Source organism: Drosophila busckii, chromosome 3R (assembly GCF_011750605.1).
Source record: "Drosophila busckii strain San Diego stock center, stock number 13000-0081.31 chromosome 3R, ASM1175060v1, whole genome shotgun sequence".
Lineage (NCBI taxonomy): Eukaryota > Metazoa > Arthropoda > Insecta > Diptera > Drosophilidae > Drosophila > Drosophila busckii.
The window spans coordinates 398,036-415,037 of NC_046607.1; the positions used below are offsets into that span (position 1 = coordinate 398,036).

Genomic DNA, 17,002 nt, shown 5'->3' on the forward strand with positions numbered 1-17,002 from the left:
CCCGGTGCGCACAAAGTTGGACCAATAGGACATTACTAGTTCCGATAGAATGGTTTCGCCTCTCGTAAAGTTACGTGTAAAATGATTTAGGCCACCGACAAGTGGTGCTCCAAATATATACGGTAGATCTTCGCCATGTATGCATCCCTGGCGCTGTGCAACAAAATTAAACAATAATTAGTAGAATCACTAATATTAGTAGTAGCAAATGTAAAATGGATCTAAAATTTCTCATCAAAAGTTTTGATAAAATTTAAATAAATAGACGTTAATTATTAAACGGTTATAAATTTGTAACGGAAACAGACGTATACCAAGCTAATCAAACTATAATTTGCATAAATTGAATACATTTATATCCATTGATTGAACTGACTCACCTGTGGATAGTCACCGAAACGGGTCTGATAGTCAAACACATATAAATACGAGTTGCGATGATCCGCCGAATGTAGGTCGACGGTTTGAGCTGCGGGTGCCACAACCTGCGCATCGCTTAAAGCCTCCAAGGTTTCATCTCTGAAAATATGTTTAACAAAGTGTCGAGATGAAATAACAAAATGTATTCTCTTTTTTACAGACTTGTATATTTTTTTTAGCAAAGCAATTTTGCGGCCATTTGGCCTTTATTGAGTTGTGTGCACAAGTGCGCCGCTCACCAGGCACTTTGGGTGCACTCAAAAACTGTTTACCTGCCAATAGTTGCATGCCATGGAGTGTGCTCAAAAGTTGGAAGCTAAGCCTATTTTGGTAAAATATCCTTTGCTTGTGATTTACCCCTGAAGTTTTGGCTTTTAGCACTCGAAGAAGAGCTTGTCTAAGGTCTCAGTGCTTTATGCATGCCAAATGCACTGGCGTACAAATTTGAATAAAAACCATTTGCCACATTTGCATACGTATCTCGTTGCAGCAGAGAGAACGCACGGCAAATATAAAAAGTTGTGCGGAGCGTCGTATTATTTATTTTTTATTTCGCTTTATATGCTGTTATATGTTTTAAACATAAACATTTCTCTTTGTCCCTGACAGATGGGCTTGTTGTTGCATTGTAAGCGGTCGCCAAATAGATGCAACGCTTGATACTTTTAAGCTAGCGTATAAATGTATATTTTACTAATTTATTGGCCGGCTGTCACGCAGAAAAATATCACTTTATTGTGCATAAATTGTTATTATTTTATGAGTTTTTGTTTAAAAAAGTAAACTGCCGTTAATCTTGTGTGCTGAATTTTTAGAAAATAAGCGGGCACTCTTGATAGGTTCGAATTAACATTTGAAATCATTGAAAAGTCGAGTTCTTACTAGCCGTAGTTTCTGCTTGTGAAAATCATTCATTCTATTCATATTCAATAGACTTATAGGGTTTTTGAGTGAAAGCCATCCGAAGTATACGCACGAGTCGACTTTTTGACACTACGTACTTGCTGAAAATCAAAAGTATAATCCGTTTCATGCTTCATTGAAAGCAACTTCACGCACGTTTGCACAGCAGCAGCAGCAAGAACCACTACGCCAACGTCAACAAGAGTAATCATATCTTTTGGAGCGATTTTTTGCATAAGTCTGTCGCTGAGTGGGGTCTTTTGAAACCGAAACTAAAGCATATGAGGCCGGAGTTGTGTATAGAAAATCGCAATTCAATTGAAATGCGGAAAATGTACGTATTCTAGTAAAATTATGCATTCTATAAATTTTCTATGCTTGTTATGCGAGTTTTCAGCAAAACTAATAAAAATGCCTCAAGGAATTTCAATTGAAAGAATAAACGAATGCTGAACTGAATGCAACTGCAGCTCCAGTTTCTGACTTTGCAAACATAAATATTGATAAAAATCAAAAAGGAAATCATTTACGATTGTGCGCTGGGGAGAGAGCATATGCAATTTCATATCACTTATACGCCACGTAGCACACACACATCGGCAGGTACACTCAATGCAAATGGATAGAGACGCAGGCTCCTCAAATTGAATTGAGCACTTGTCATTATTTATGAAGCTTGAGAGACAGACAGGCAGACAGCTTGGGTCCGGTAAAAATTTGCATTCCGCTTGCCCATAAAATTGAAATCAAGATTTATTTAAGCCGCTTTAATTGAAAGCTCTCCACAGTCGGTGCGCGTAAAGGCAAAGCTGAGAGCCAGGTGGAGCGGTACAATGGACACGCATTTAATTAAGAACCAAATATTTATTTGACACAAACGCCCAAAGGCCACCCCTTGCTGAAGGTCACAGATGAGTGGGAGGCGTTGGAGATGGAGACGCAACAACAATCACTGTTGGCCATATTGTGCCAACTTGTTGGCTGGGATTGCCGTATACAAACGCAATTACTCACCGGATATTAATTGGATGCTGCACCGGTCGCTCCCAGTCCGTGTACTCATTGACAATCGTTGCGAATATTTCGTTCAAATGAAATGTGTACGTGTTGCGTACGTAGGCCTTTAAAATTCTCGACCGTCGATCCGCTTCGATGCCATATTGCACGTCGCCCGAATTGAAGCTGAAAAAGGATTCGGCACGTGTCACACCAGCCATCAGGTCGTATCTGCAAATGAGGAGAGTAAAAATGCGTAACTACTGTGTTTCAGTCCAAAGAGGAACCTGGCTTATCCCAAAACTTAGCAAGGGTAAATGGTTATTTGCTAACGTTCTTACAAGTTATTATAGGATTTACGTGTGTATCATTAGAATTTATTGATAAATTAAAAGATGAAATTGCTGTTGATGGGCACAACTAATTTATAACGCTTGCTCAAAACTTTATCTCAACTAATTTATCAGTTTAAAGTTTCGCCAAGCCACAAGAATTTTGAAAATGACCCAACTGTACTTCAAGCAACACCAACAAGTTGCAAGATTAGTGAACACTTTGTAGTTGTAGTTGCTGCTTAATCACTTCAGCAATCGCCAGCTGCACTTCAACATTTATTTTGTCTATTTGCGTTGATAACAGTTTGTTCTCCCTGTTTTTGAAGTTGTTGCTTGTAGTATTGCCGACTGACTCAAAATACTTTAACTAAAATTGAATATTTTTTGTGCTTTGTGTTTGCCTTCAATGGAATTCCATTGCGAAATGGTGCAAGTACAGCTTGAAGTCTGTTTGTGTATTAAAATTGTAGTCAAGCTAGGCTGCATATGAAAGCAATTTGGTTTTTGCAAAATAGTCACAAAGGCATAGTTGTAGGCTTCATTGCTTCCTTTCCATTTTAAACTTTTATTCTGTTAAAGCGACTAAAACAAAATAATTGCCTATAGTCGCCACTCAAAGCACAAAAGTATAGGTGAAGTGAAGTTAAATAACCGGGATAATATTTAATTTTTTAAAATTTAATTTCAACTTTATATTGTACTTCTTCCTCTTCTATTACACTAAGCTAATTATAATTTCAGAAACTTCTAGACACATTCAAGAACCTTCCTAATAATTATTGTCACTTACATACTTAATCCCAGTTAGCATTTGGAATAACTAATAAATTTCAACTAAAATTAGCTTGACGAGTAATTTTTGATCCTTTTGATTATATATATATATAGAGAGAGAGAGAGAGAGACTATTATATTATATCGATTCCTATTTGCAAAAGAACGGTGGCGCCTCTCCCAATACGGGAGAGATTAATTTTCAATTATTTTCATTTTGTTAAGGGGATTTATTTGATATATAAATATTAGCCTATTTATGGTCTCATATAAATAATATATGCATTTTTATATGCCCCAATTACTTTATTTTTTCTTTATTTTAAGAAAATATCGTTTACATTAAATGGTCTTTACACAATCTTATTGCTCTTTTGGAATATGCATTTTTTAGTTTAATTTGACAGACTAAAATGAAGAAATTAAAGTAGTATTATCTTCGTCACTGTAGTTCAAAGTGTGATTCGATTAAAGATGGAATTGTCTTGGTATTAGTTTTTTTTTTAATTATTAAAATTCTTTAAATTCTCCGTAAATACATATAATTAAAATTTAATATTTTGCGTGTAGATGCGGTTAGTGTATAAGTAAAAAAAAAACGCATTTCGGGTTCGATATGTGCGACTTAAACAAGAATTTTGTCAATGTGGAAAGGGATAATTTATGACCCTTTTAATTAGATAGGAGACTCGATTATGATCAATAATTTCATAAGAAGCTAGCTAGGAATTAAATATATGTACATAGCTCGATTCAAATTAAATTGTGCTGAAGATAAATTGCTGTGAAGTATAAAAGTTGCAAGCACTTCTCGAGTGTAGCTTGAAGTGCGCATTTCATTAAGAAAATTATAGCAAATTGGCTATTAATAATATGAATTAACAATGAAAGCCATCACACCGCAAAGTGCATAAATCAAGCATCATGGTGCCAAGGCCCTGTACCACGACCCCAACCCTTTGAACCTTCATTGTATGCACATTGGAATTGTACTTCAAAACGCAAGTCGCAAGCAACTCGCGTGGCTAATGCGTATAAATTAATCTTGCTTGGAAATGTGTGTGAATAAGGGCAGTCAGACCTATACGCGTTGCTGGTGTGTTAAATCAAAGCTTATCGCAACCTAAGTTGACGCCACTTTGACTGTTCTATGAAGCACGCGAAAATAAAGAAACTCGAAACTTTAAATTAATTACATTTTTGCATACTGTGTTGCTCAATGCAGTTGCACACATGTGCGTGTGTGTGTGTGTGTGTGTGTGCTTGTATGTGTATATGGGCCAAAATAATTAAGCAAAGTTCGGGTAGGCAGCAAAGTCTGCAATGAAACTAACTTACCTTGACAACTTGTTAATGGCAGTTTTCCTCATTAATACTACATTAATTAAAAACGCCAACAAACGCAGTAGAACGCATTAGCATGCGTGTGTGCGCACGTGTGTGTGTGCGCGCGCGCGTATGTGTTAATTGCGCCAGCAAACATGGCAGTTCACAAGTACAAGTCATCGACGGTGAATGGGACCGCAGAACAGAAGAGAAAATGACAACGGGAGACAGAGAGGGAGTTTAATTACAATTAAAGTAGATTGATTTCATTTCGTTTCAATTTGCAGAATATGAAGGACAGATTATAGCTCACCAATATTCTCGAGCTGACCAGGCGTGCCCCAGCCACCGGCAGCAGCAATGCCCGCCTCACCACCAAGTCCATTGCCCACTGCGGTAGATGCTTGCGCTTGAGCCTGGGCAGCAGGCGAGCCCGGTGGGGGTGGCACGTAGTCGCCACCGTCAATAATAACGCCATCGATGCTGGGCCCAAAGGCAAAGCCGAATTCCGGCGGACGTATGGGCACGGTCAGAAGCTGCTCGAGTGTCTTCTCTCGTAGGCATTTCATAAGATGGGCATGTGGCAGGTCCGAGGCGCAGTTCACATGATGAGCCACAATCGCTGCATACTTGGCTGGGTTGCTGACCAATGACCAGGGGGCTAGGCCCGAGCCGGACATAAGTATGGCGCGGTTGAAAAGGAGACCTGCGAGTGAGTTTAGCTGCAGCTTGAGAATATTTCAATTAAACTAATTTTCGCACTCACCCTCGGGCACAGCCATGGAGGATATCAGAAAATGCACGCAAGCTGCGCCAGTACCATGTCCTGCCAGTGTAATGCTGTTGGCATCGCCACCAAATGCCGCAATGTTCTCCTTTAGCCAGTGCAGCGCCGCAATGATGTCCATCAGTCCGTAATTAGCGGGCAGCTTTGAATACCGATCCGTGTTGGCATTTAAAAAGCCTGCAAAAGTATCCGCATAGTTGGTTAGCATGCTGAACAAATCATCTGCATTTTCTTGCGCATCGATTAGCAAATGCAACGCAACGCAAAATGAATGAAATTTTAATCGAGTCCGTGCGCCACCGTCTATTTATAGCCATAGCTATTTAAAATGTCAGACACATGGCCATGGACTATACGAAAATTTGTACAGTCACGCGTGCAAATCATGATGTCAGCACTTCCGTTTCCGTCGCAATAGTACGACTAGCTCTAGCACTCAACAAACTACGCGTCGGATAGGCCGAGAGCGGCAAATGAGGTCAATTCGGGGTTGGTGGGTGTGCATTTGAATAAAAATGCTAAACTTCATAAAAAAGCAACGCAATTAAAAATTTTGATTTAAATTATTTAACATGATAGGGATAATTTTTATTGATTTCAAGCGGATTAAATTGCAAAACCCAAATCACAATTCTCATAATTAATTAAATCTTAATTATGTGCAGTTTAAAAACCATTGTACATTGTTCAACATGAGCCACTATTAAACTGATATTAATAAATTTTTTTGTATTTTTTGCGAACTTAAGCCACTTTTGCTTTTTAACTAACTACATTAACTGGATTAAGTGAGGGGCATTTTCGCAAGCCTGTCTACCAACGTCAATGGCGTCAACGGAAGTGCAACGCGTTGCACTGCAGTAGCTTAACGGTCAAATCGGACATTGGCCCTTTAATGCGTTGTCACGTTGAAAACGTTCTGCTCGTTTCGTTGCACTCTGCGACGGAGCTGGCATATCAATTAGCATTAGCATTAGCACTTACCCATCAGTCCGAGGCGATAATTTATGGTTACCACCAGTATTTGTCCATAGCTGGCCAGCACGGAGCCATCATAGGGATTGCCGCTGTTCCACTCGTACGATTCGCCATGCACAAACACCAGCACCGGATACTTCACTGGTCCACTTGCTGAGGTGGACGACGAGCTGCCAGAATTGCCGCTGGAGCTGCTGCCACTGCCTGCACCTGCATCGCGGGAGCCCACTGAAAAAGTGGAAAATTATGATTACGGTTTAGCTCTTTGCTTAAAACAAAATTAATTTTTTATATATGCATATTTAAAAAAAGCTTAAACAACTGTTCCTAATGGCCGACTGCACTTAATGGTTGTTACGCCTTTGCTGTGCATAGAGCTTTGACTTTACTAAGCATTTTCAAGTGCCAATTAGCATATATAAGCTCCCAAATAGTCAATGTCGTTGACTTCGATTCAAGCAAATTGCTTTCCATTAATCAGCAATGGGCAGGCGGGATCTGTTTCTGGATAGCTAGGGTTAGAAGAAACGCATAAACAAGACATAAAATTGAGCGGATTTGATTTGAGTCAACCAAAGCAAAAACTTCGCTGCTTAATTCAATCCTGAGCAAGCGCAGCCACCTGTCTGTGCCACTGGCAGCTGTATAACATAAGTAAAGCATTCGACTTCTGACCCTGAACAACCATTTGTTAGTCGCAAAGCGACAATGGGGCTTACACTTTAAAAGATGAAAGATTTCCAAAAAAATCCCTTTTGTACACTTTATATTTTTATAAAAAATGGATCTTGTTGTCGAAAGGGTAACAATGCAAGGTCGTTCAGTCATGGAGATTAATTTTAATTAGCTTACAGTTTATTTTCAAAATTGTTTAAAAGTTGAATATTTTGTTCACACTCGAAGTCTGATTAAAAATTAATTAATTTATGGAGCTGTAACGTATCTATGTGATATACCTCAGCTGTGATGTGCAGGTTTTAGCTGTACAGGCTTTATTTTAATGTAGCTAAAAATATAGTAAAGTGCTCGGAAAATGCATTCAATTCACGGGCCAACAACGCACAAGAATGTATTTGGACCGTAAGGCTGCTGCATCTTCGGTAGATAGATATTCGTATCGTATCTATCTGCACTCGTCAGCAGCAGCCGCTCCAACAAAAGCTGCAGCAACAATAATAACAAAAGGAATATGAGCATGAATTCTTTCGTTCCCACATACACGTACACACATATTTAATATGTGACTTTGTGTGTGTGCCTTTGCTCCATCTTCCATTTTGTGTATATAATCTGGAACAATAGAACTTGCTTATCAAAGCGGAAAAAGAGTTGTGTGGTGTGTGGGTAAATGGGGAGGGCGGCGTGGGTTTTGGGGTTAGAAGGCAGTGTAAAGGCGTGGAAAGCAAGTTACTATGTCAGTGACTTTTATAAATAGCATCAACAATGACACAAGCCGCAGACAATGAATGCCACAAGCCTCACTGACCTGACACATAAAAATCGTGGTAAATTGTGAGTGTGTGTATATGAGTGTGTGAGTGTGTCTCCAATCTTCAGTTGTGGCGACACCAATGTCAATATCTATTTAAAGCCTGCACAAAAGCGCTCGCAACTCAAAGTCACATTCACACCTCGCACGCTAATTCGATGGGATTCATTCACTTTGACGCTGCCGGGTTGTCTGAGATGCTGAGCTGCTGTCAGGATGTCAGTTTCAGTTGCAAGTTAAAGCTAACTTTATTGCTGCCAGCTATATTGGCTTAAGCAGAGCTAGACAGTTTAGTTAATGTTGCCTGCACAGACTTAACGCTGGTTAACTCCTAAATATCTCTGACAAATTAAACAGCTGGCTGCTGTGCTTGATTCTTAAGCTGAGCCAAATTGAAAGTAACATTGGTCTATACAACAGCTGTACATCTTTCTTAAACCGATTTTAAAAAATTTATTTCCGTATTTACAAACGAGTCGACAATTACGGTAATTTCCGTGCACTAAGTTCAGCAACCACGCAATATGCAAACAGCATTGAAAACTTGTCGTGTATATCCTATGGAAAATTTTTGATGTCATTTTATTTCAACACGCCGCGCTCTGTTGACAAGTCTGGCAACGTTTGCGTAATGTTTGCATGTCGCTGCACTCGGGGGCGCTACTTACTAGAAAAGTTTATAGCTCAACGCCCCAAGAAGTCAACACATATAGTACGGAAGACTAAAAGCAAAAAACAGCAGAACGCTGAGTTGAGTAGAGATTGTGCTTTTGCTCAGCACAGACAACAAGTCCCCAGACCTTCGTTACCACCACTACCAACCAACCCCCTTCACCCATCTGCCATCAGCTCAGTGTTGAGGTTGAGCGCAGTGACAACTGTCTTCGCTATGTTGCCTAAAAACTTGTAAAATAGTTTCTTGTCCGCCAAGTTTGCCGCATAATTTCAGCAAATGTAAATATTTTGTGTAAATAAATGCGCACAAATTTCTCTACGAGTTGTTGCCAGTGAGCTAAAAGGGTTGCCAAACAAAACAGGCAAAGACTAACGCGACTTTTGGGGTGCCTTGTTAATAACTGGAACATGTTTTAATTCTCATGCACGCGCTAGTTCGCATCTTTTCTCCCTTCCCTCCCCAGTCCCCACTAGTCTCGGCATGTCGAGTAGGGTTTTTCCGTTGCCGTGTTTTTTGGCAGCTGGCAAATCTCAACACTTGAATCAAAGTGTGCGTGCCCTCCTACTTTCTTGGTGCTTGTCTTAGCACCAGTCAACAGTCTTATGTCATAAATTTAATAGTATTTGTGGCACCAATCTGCATACTCATGAGGCATTCTAAATATTTGACTGTGGTTGGGTCTGTATAATCATAGAGCATTTCGTTAGGTATTTGTATAATGCTTCGTTGTGGCTTAGCAGTCGACTTAACAAAGTACTAAAATGGAATGATTGAGTTTGTTTGGCTGAACGTATTAAAATAGTACTACTACTAGTCCAACCGAGCAAGCAAACATAAAGAGCACGGTTTTAATTACTTAACATCCTCATGTATTTTATTTTGATGCTAAGGATTTTTTTTTTAAATCTGAGAAGCAATAAATTGAACAATAAACTGTGCTCATCGCTTGCTTCAAGGCAATTTCTCTGTGGTAAACTGTAAAACTAGGTGAAATCAATATCTTTTGTACTTTATTCATTGTCTTGTCCTGCACTTTGCCACGTCATCTGGCCTGATTTGAAACTTGATGTCTATTTCAAGTGGTCAAAACCTTTTGAGGCGTTCTAGTTGCCTTAACGCTGTTGCTTCAAGCTTTTAAGAACTTTTCGTCTTAAATTTGTAGTGGGAATATGCCCGAGTACAATTTTGTTGCTTTGATTTTTAATATTATTCTTTCAAATACATAAATTCTAGATGAAAAAGAAAATATATATGTTCATCATCGATTCTTTTTCAATTTAAGCTCTTGAAATATGTGCACTAGCACTAGTTTTTAGCTGACAAAGACTAACGGTCACTGTAAAATTTTATTATCCCTCGACTTTTTCGCCGTAAATTTTATGAATGCTGGTGCCAGTGGGTCTGTGGTCCTTAGTTGTACCCTGGTTCTCTCAGGTTACTTCTGCAGGGCAAGCTGTTCTCACTGTTGCTGTGAAGTGCATTTTCAGTTTCGTAGTTTATTACTTTCGCTTAAGTTTTACTTTACCCCAATGCTCTCCGCCTTGCTTGTTGCCCGCTTTCGTTTTCTCATACACTTTAAACTTTTTATAATGAAATAGCATAGGGTATCATGAAGTTGTGCGAATGTATATAACAGGGAGGAGGTGGCGTGATAGTATTACCATTTTTTATCAGAAGTAATCGGTTTGTGATTAGATTTGGTTCTTTCTGTCCATCTGCCAGTCTGTTTGTGGAGGTCTTAAAGCTCTGATATGTATATTCTCCGCTACTTTATAATTTGAATCTCACACAATTTTGAACAGTTACAGTTACACAAGCTATAATGCTTTTTCGACTGTCGATCAAATGAATAACTTCCAAATACTCACATTTCAATTTTTCTCTCTATGCAAAGCAGTGCAATCGAGCTGGGATGGATAAGCTGTGCTTGTATCAAAGTATCAACTAGTCCAAGTGTATCAAAAAGTTGGCTGCGCCCAATTTTAATAGGATCTTGACTTTTTCTTATGGTAGTGAAAAACTTGCAGTCAAAATAAAAAAATGTGTGTTTTGTTTTTAAAGTGAGCTTACCCAATTGAATGAATTTGGCTGATTGGGTTATAGCTCTTAAGCGTTGCTGCAGATTAACACAACGATGTTTCGCCAAGTTCTCACTACAAAAGTTTTGTGTGTTGTTGGTCCAACAAAAGTTTGTAAAATGTGTTGAATAACATATCTATGCGTCTTCGAAGATGTATTTGCTTATCGGTCTTTGGGCCAGAGGTAAGCCGTGTGCATTGGATACACTACATACGAATATCAAAGGGATTTGGCAAGTATTTAACCAGCTTGAACTGGGTTCCAGCTAAACCAATTCTGTTGTGTCAATAGGTAAATTCTAAATTAACAAGTCAGTTAGTCTAAATGCGGTCAAAGGAATTGTAAACGAACTTTTGTTTTTGTTAGTATTTGAGTTAACTACGCGTGCCTGTGTGCTGATGGATGCTTATTTTAGCCGTATCTGGTTGTGTATTCGTATGCGAGGGTAGGTAAATGAACTGTTGAATGCACAAAGTCATTTCAAGTTACAGCTTGTATGCGTATATGTGTGTGCCTGTGTGAGTGCGAGGTCTCTCTGTCTCTGCATGTGTGTAAAACTTCTGAACAAATTTAATGCAAAAGTTTGCCGCTGTTCTCATATATAACACGCGTTTGTACAACGCCCAAATTTGCTTGTGAATTTTCCAAAGCTGAAATGTTTTGAAATAATTTTGTTGACACAACTTTAGCTGAAGTCAATTCTAAATGGTAACCAGTTATAGTTGTTGGAAGTTAGGTAAATCGTTTGAGAATTTTAAAATAAGCACTGAATATACGTTGTTTTCAAACCTTTCTAAATTATCCTGTTTGTAGTCAAAGTTATTTCACGCAAGGTAAAGCTCTTTATGAAGCGTTCTAATCTTGCGTAATCTGCACAACAAATGTTAAGCTTGATAATGTTAATAACCTCAACATGAAAATGTTCAGCATTTATATTATATCGCACGTACTTTATTATATATGCATGTACGTTACGTTTATGTTTGAGAAACCGCAGGACGAAAACAGAAACTCAAAATGGTGGCTGTGCAGTCGTTGAGCGCGCAGCGTTAAAATTATGATTTCGTCAAGTAAAATGCCGCTAAACAGTCATAAATAAGTAGGTACCCCATGTTTTGTTTTTATACACTTGCCATTTTTATATAAAACGGAAAAGGGTATCATGAAATTCTAGAAATGTATGTAACAGGGACTAGTAGGCGTGGCAAACTCTACAAAGTATATATATCCCTAATCAGCAAGACAAGTTGAGTCGATATAACCATGTTTGTCTGTCTACGTCTACTCTATAATGAGTTCTTGTTGCTCACACAAACAGGCAGACGAACATGATAATATCGACCCAGCTTGTCTTGCTGAGTTGTTCTAGCTCTAGCTCTATAGCTAGATCTACCAAATTTGGTGTGTGACTCGATATTTTGTATGAGTGCGTGCTGGGGAGTCAAAGTGTATATAAAAGTTGTTGTGCCCCACTTTAATGCGCTTACATGTTTTTTCTGTTGCTAAGCGAAAATATGAGAGCCGTAGAGTAGAGTGTTTTCCTTTTTCGTCAGCTTGTGTATATAGTATAGTATGTATGAAGTTATCATTTGACTTCTTACACGCATTGCACGCCATAAATTACGAAGTACTTTGCACGCCAAACTCAATTTACATTTAAGAAGACGCTCGCTCACGCACACACACCCTTACACACACACATGTCCTTTGCTTCAATACTGATAAGGCCAACGTGTTTATGTAAGAGGCCAAAGTTGGTGAGTGCAAATGTGAGCTAAGCGTAAAGCTAAAAAAAAAATCGTTGCATTAAATTAGGCGCACAAAAAGCTTACGATGCGTCACTTGCCGCCACATTTAAATGCCGATAAATCATTAAAAAGAAAGAGAAGAAGCTGAATAACACAATAATAATAAAGCAAAGAAAAACGCACGGAGAGCCCCATTAAAAAGCAAAGTGGAAATGGAAAACTTTTTTCCCATCTTCTGCTTGAATCTTTTTGCACTTTTATAACCCACAAAATAAGATTTTTATTGCTGTGCCCTCAGCGCTCGTCTTGCACTTCATAAAAATGTAAAATATTATGATGACTACCCGTCACGTACTCAACATATTGCACAACTCTCTCACATTCCCTCTCCTTCTTCCGCCGCTCTATGGCAATGAAATGTGCGTTTTACCATTTCGCTATTGGCAACGAGTCGTGAAGATTGTAAATTCACACCTGAGAAACTTCGCAGCTCTAGCGTCTGCATTTAATATACTATAAGTGAAACGTTAAAGGTTAATTGCTGTATTTCAACACTTATTTAAGGAATTAGTAAATAATTGTCCATTTGGGGCTGCCACATTTGCATTGCTGATAAAAAGGTAAAAATTTTAAAATTTGCACTCTTGTTGAGCACATGGTCGAGCGCAATAATAAACTTTACGCTAGTTAACTTAACTTTTTTGTGTTTTCTGGCGCACAGTGCGACTACGTAATGTATGTGGCTTAAAACAGCAAGAACAGTGGTTTGCAATGCGGTGCTGCTAAAGGCAGCTGTGCCACTAAATGCCACTTAATCTTAATACATTTTACCAGTTTACAGTTTAACCCATGCATCAGCTTAACTACGGCTTAACTTACCGCAAGGAAAGCTGTTCAGTGCCTCACTGCATTTTGCATAAGAGTATGAGCACATTTTAACCAAACCAATATGTGGCAGACACCTGACTCCTACAAATAAAAAAGGAAGACCCTGAACTGGCATATACCAGAACGAACCGGCAGCAGCAAGAAAACCCCCAGGACAAGGACATAGCTGCAACTGCAGTAGTGTAACACTCGCTGTTGAAAAATAATGTCTAAACTAAAATGGAAAGCCGCTTGCTTGCAGTGTGGCTGGCGCCCAACTGGTTTAATGCTCTTGCAAATTGAAATATGCAATTTGTCGTAAGAGATTTTTTGTATATGTGTGCGACTTGAGCTTGGATATGGCTGCTTGAGCTTCTGCTTGTACTTGTGCCCTCGTCTCTACACTTTTCAATTTCAACGTATTATCGGATAACAGCATTATGTCAGCGTTCAGGCGTAAAAATGCTTAAAAAATTAGAGCGAGAAAAAAGTCCAAGTTGAAATTGGTTACTAGTTTGGATTGCTAGTTTGCCTGCTTGTTGGCAATCTATCCTACCGCACCGCAGGTGCCACATAATTGCGTTCCAGTTACATGTTGAGCGCGAATTGAGAGGCTGGCAAGCGCAACTCCTTTTCATTGTTCGTAAGTTATATTTTAACAAGCGTGCATAAATGTGCTTTTAATGTGCCAAACCACACGGCGTATGCATAATATGCTTTTTTGTTCGCAATACAGTTTAATGACATTCAACGTTAAGTATTGACAGCTTAAGCATTTCTCAGCATAATTGATGGCCAGCACATTGCGGCGCGCTCATCAATAACTACCATGACGTATACTTAATACGCAAATGGGAAAATCAAATCATACGTCACGTGACACGCTCGCGGCTATCATCAATTCAGAAAAACAAAAAACAGCCTCAAGCATCGCACTGGTTTTGCCCCTCATTGTTGCTCCGCAAATTTATGTCTATTTCTACAACTATTCAAAAGCGTTTTTTGTTTCGCTAGTTTGATTGATAAATTTTTGCTCTTGTCGTCTGTCTTGTTTTTGTGTTGTGTATTGTGCTTGCTGTGTGAGCATTTCTGTTATGGCTCTCTTACTAAATTATGGCCACTTCCGCTGTCGCTGTCTAATAAAGCGCACTCTCGTATGTTGTATGCGGAATGTTAAGTATGGGAAGTGTGCGTGTGTGTTTGTGTGTGTGTTTGTCATAGCTTACTTATGAGTAACTTGTCTGCCTTCTTTTATGCTGCCAACTTCACATTGCTGGCCACCAGAACAAATTGACATAAGTCGTGTGTAATTTATAATGAAATATTGTATACGCTCCCTTGGCAGTTAGGCAGCCAACTGTACGGAAGGTAATAAATGACACTGTTTGTTATACATACATATAGAATGTATGTAGCTTTTTCTCTTCACGCTTAATGATGTACATACATATGTGTGAATATCGATCTGCTGGGTATGAACTTCTTGTAATCTTTAAAGAGTCTCGGCTATGAAGTAAATGTTATAAATAAACTTATGCTTATCAAAATTGTAGTAAAAAATTAATATTGTAAATGGTAAGCAATTTATATTTTTTCCGAAATTTATAACTGCTCATTTAAAAAGCATTTTGTTGAAGTTCTCATACAATTTCCTGAGAATAATCCATTTTCCACATGGAACCGTAGTTCGTAGACTGGCTTAATACACAAGTGTCATGCAAAGTGGCAGTTCGTAACGCCCTCTAATTAGACCAGGACATGCTAAGTGCACAGACACAGAGTTGAAGCACGGCAGGGCCTTCCACGCCATAGCTTCTATTGTTTTTATAACTTTTGTTAGATTTGGTTGCTAGTTGGAGTTGTTATGACGATTGCACGATTTCTATATTTATTTCAATTTTCTGCGCGTTTTCTAGTATTTTTTGTTCACCTAATTGCTTCTTACAGTTGAGTGAGTACGTGCTTTATGCGGTATGTAAAAATGTTCGGGTCTGCTAAATTAAGTTTGGAAGCATGTCAACATTGTGTGTGTATGTTTGTGGGCCCTTCAGACAGGTCCATTCATGAACTTTTGACTTATCAATTTCGAAGAAAAGGTTCAGCATCTACATAGGTAGTATATGCGGCTGGTCAAATTTAATGCGCAATTTAAATTCAATGCCTGCAGTTATCCAATGCTATAGACGTGTGTGTGTATTTGTGTGTAGCACACTTAAGTGGGTCAAGTGGCCATTGAAAAGGTGAAACTTTTGCGACCATTTTGGCTTTGAGTGTTACAAATTTCTGATGCATATTTTATGCCATAAAATCTATGTATTCTCTTCTTATAAAACATAACACAAATGCGCGTGTGCATGAGCGTAGCCTTGTGTAGGCCTAAAATATAAAACGGGTCTGTACACAAAAATTCAACACACTTTTTGGGTGCAAGCGTTGAATATATTGAATACGCAAGCACCAAACATGTTGAGCAATGTTCATCAGTATAACACTAAATGCTCTGAACTATAAAAATCTCTCTATAAGTAGTACGTACATATGTATGTGCATTACTTTGATAAATTTATGCGTTTTAATGACAGGCTCAATACATAAACAAAAGGAACAGTATACATAGATCGATTCAACAAAATACCCATAAAGGCGTAAATCATAGATAGGTAAATACATTATACTGGATTTATTGTTCGCAACGCAGTTCTTACACCCAACCGCCCACATTACAACAGTTGTACAATCATTACAAACGTGTCTAGTTGAAGTCAATCCGCATACAAATGTTTCGCTTGTCATGCCAAAGATGACACGAGTTTACGCTTTGCATTGTATTTATGGATTTCCATCAGCTCTTGTTTATAGTTTTCAGACTCTATACTATACACAGAGGCTCATATTAGGCTTGGCAGCTGCCAAGGGATCTAAAGATGTGCAAAAAGCCGTAATTAATGTAAATAACTATTTATGTTCTTGTTGGCTTTACATGTTTTTGCGAGCGTATTCCTTATGAACAGAGTCCTACACGGTCGGTCGAACCCGACTGTACTATACAAATTCTTTCCTATTCCTATGGAGCAGGGTTTACGCTATCACTGGCAACAAATACAATCAGCTATACAAACGTTGGCGCAATCCCATCAAAGCCTAAACTCTCAAATATTTTGCAGCTTGTGTACAGAAATGTGATTTTATAAAGTTCAGTGACCGAACAAATTTTATGAGAGCTGTGTTTAAAACTTCTCCGCTTTTCTCAGTAAAGCAATTAGGCGCAGCAACAACAACGCAATGGAAATTATTAATTGAATTCAGACTGTTGTTATAAACGTAACGAGTAAATAGCTAAAATAAATATAAAAACATTAAGCTAAGACAAAATAAAAACCAAACAATGTCAAGTAGCCAGATTATCCTATTTCTTTTTTAATTATATTTTTGCATAATTAGTTTGGTTACCTATTTGGAGAGCATGGACGCTCGCCTACATGACGATTTATTAATTAAGCTGCGATTTTGGAAAGTATTCATTTATTTTGCATATAAATTGGCTTTTTAATTAGTTTAGATGTATAATTTTTGTCGACGGCGCCTGTGCAGTGTAGTCTTTGTTTAACAATTTATGGAAAAGTT

At 38.5% G+C, this 17,002-nt stretch overlaps 1 protein-coding gene across 1 annotated transcript in view; it reads right to left on the reverse strand.

Annotated features, from left to right (window-relative positions):
* The window catches only part of LOC108604364 (neuroligin-4, Y-linked), a 35,868-nt gene that overhangs the window by 1,881 nt on the left and 16,985 nt on the right, over positions 1–17,002 (reverse strand). The window contains exons 4-10 of the mRNA XM_017993805.1: positions 6,526–6,747; positions 5,521–5,718; positions 5,068–5,460; positions 4,767–4,803; positions 2,338–2,550; positions 381–519; positions 2–153 (exon numbers count right to left, since the gene is read on the reverse strand). Coding sequence (XP_017849294.1) covers positions 2–153; positions 381–519; positions 2,338–2,550; positions 4,767–4,803; positions 5,068–5,460; positions 5,521–5,718; positions 6,526–6,747 — 1,354 coding nt within the window. The remainder of the gene's footprint in view (position 1; positions 154–380; positions 520–2,337; positions 2,551–4,766; positions 4,804–5,067; positions 5,461–5,520; positions 5,719–6,525; positions 6,748–17,002) is intronic.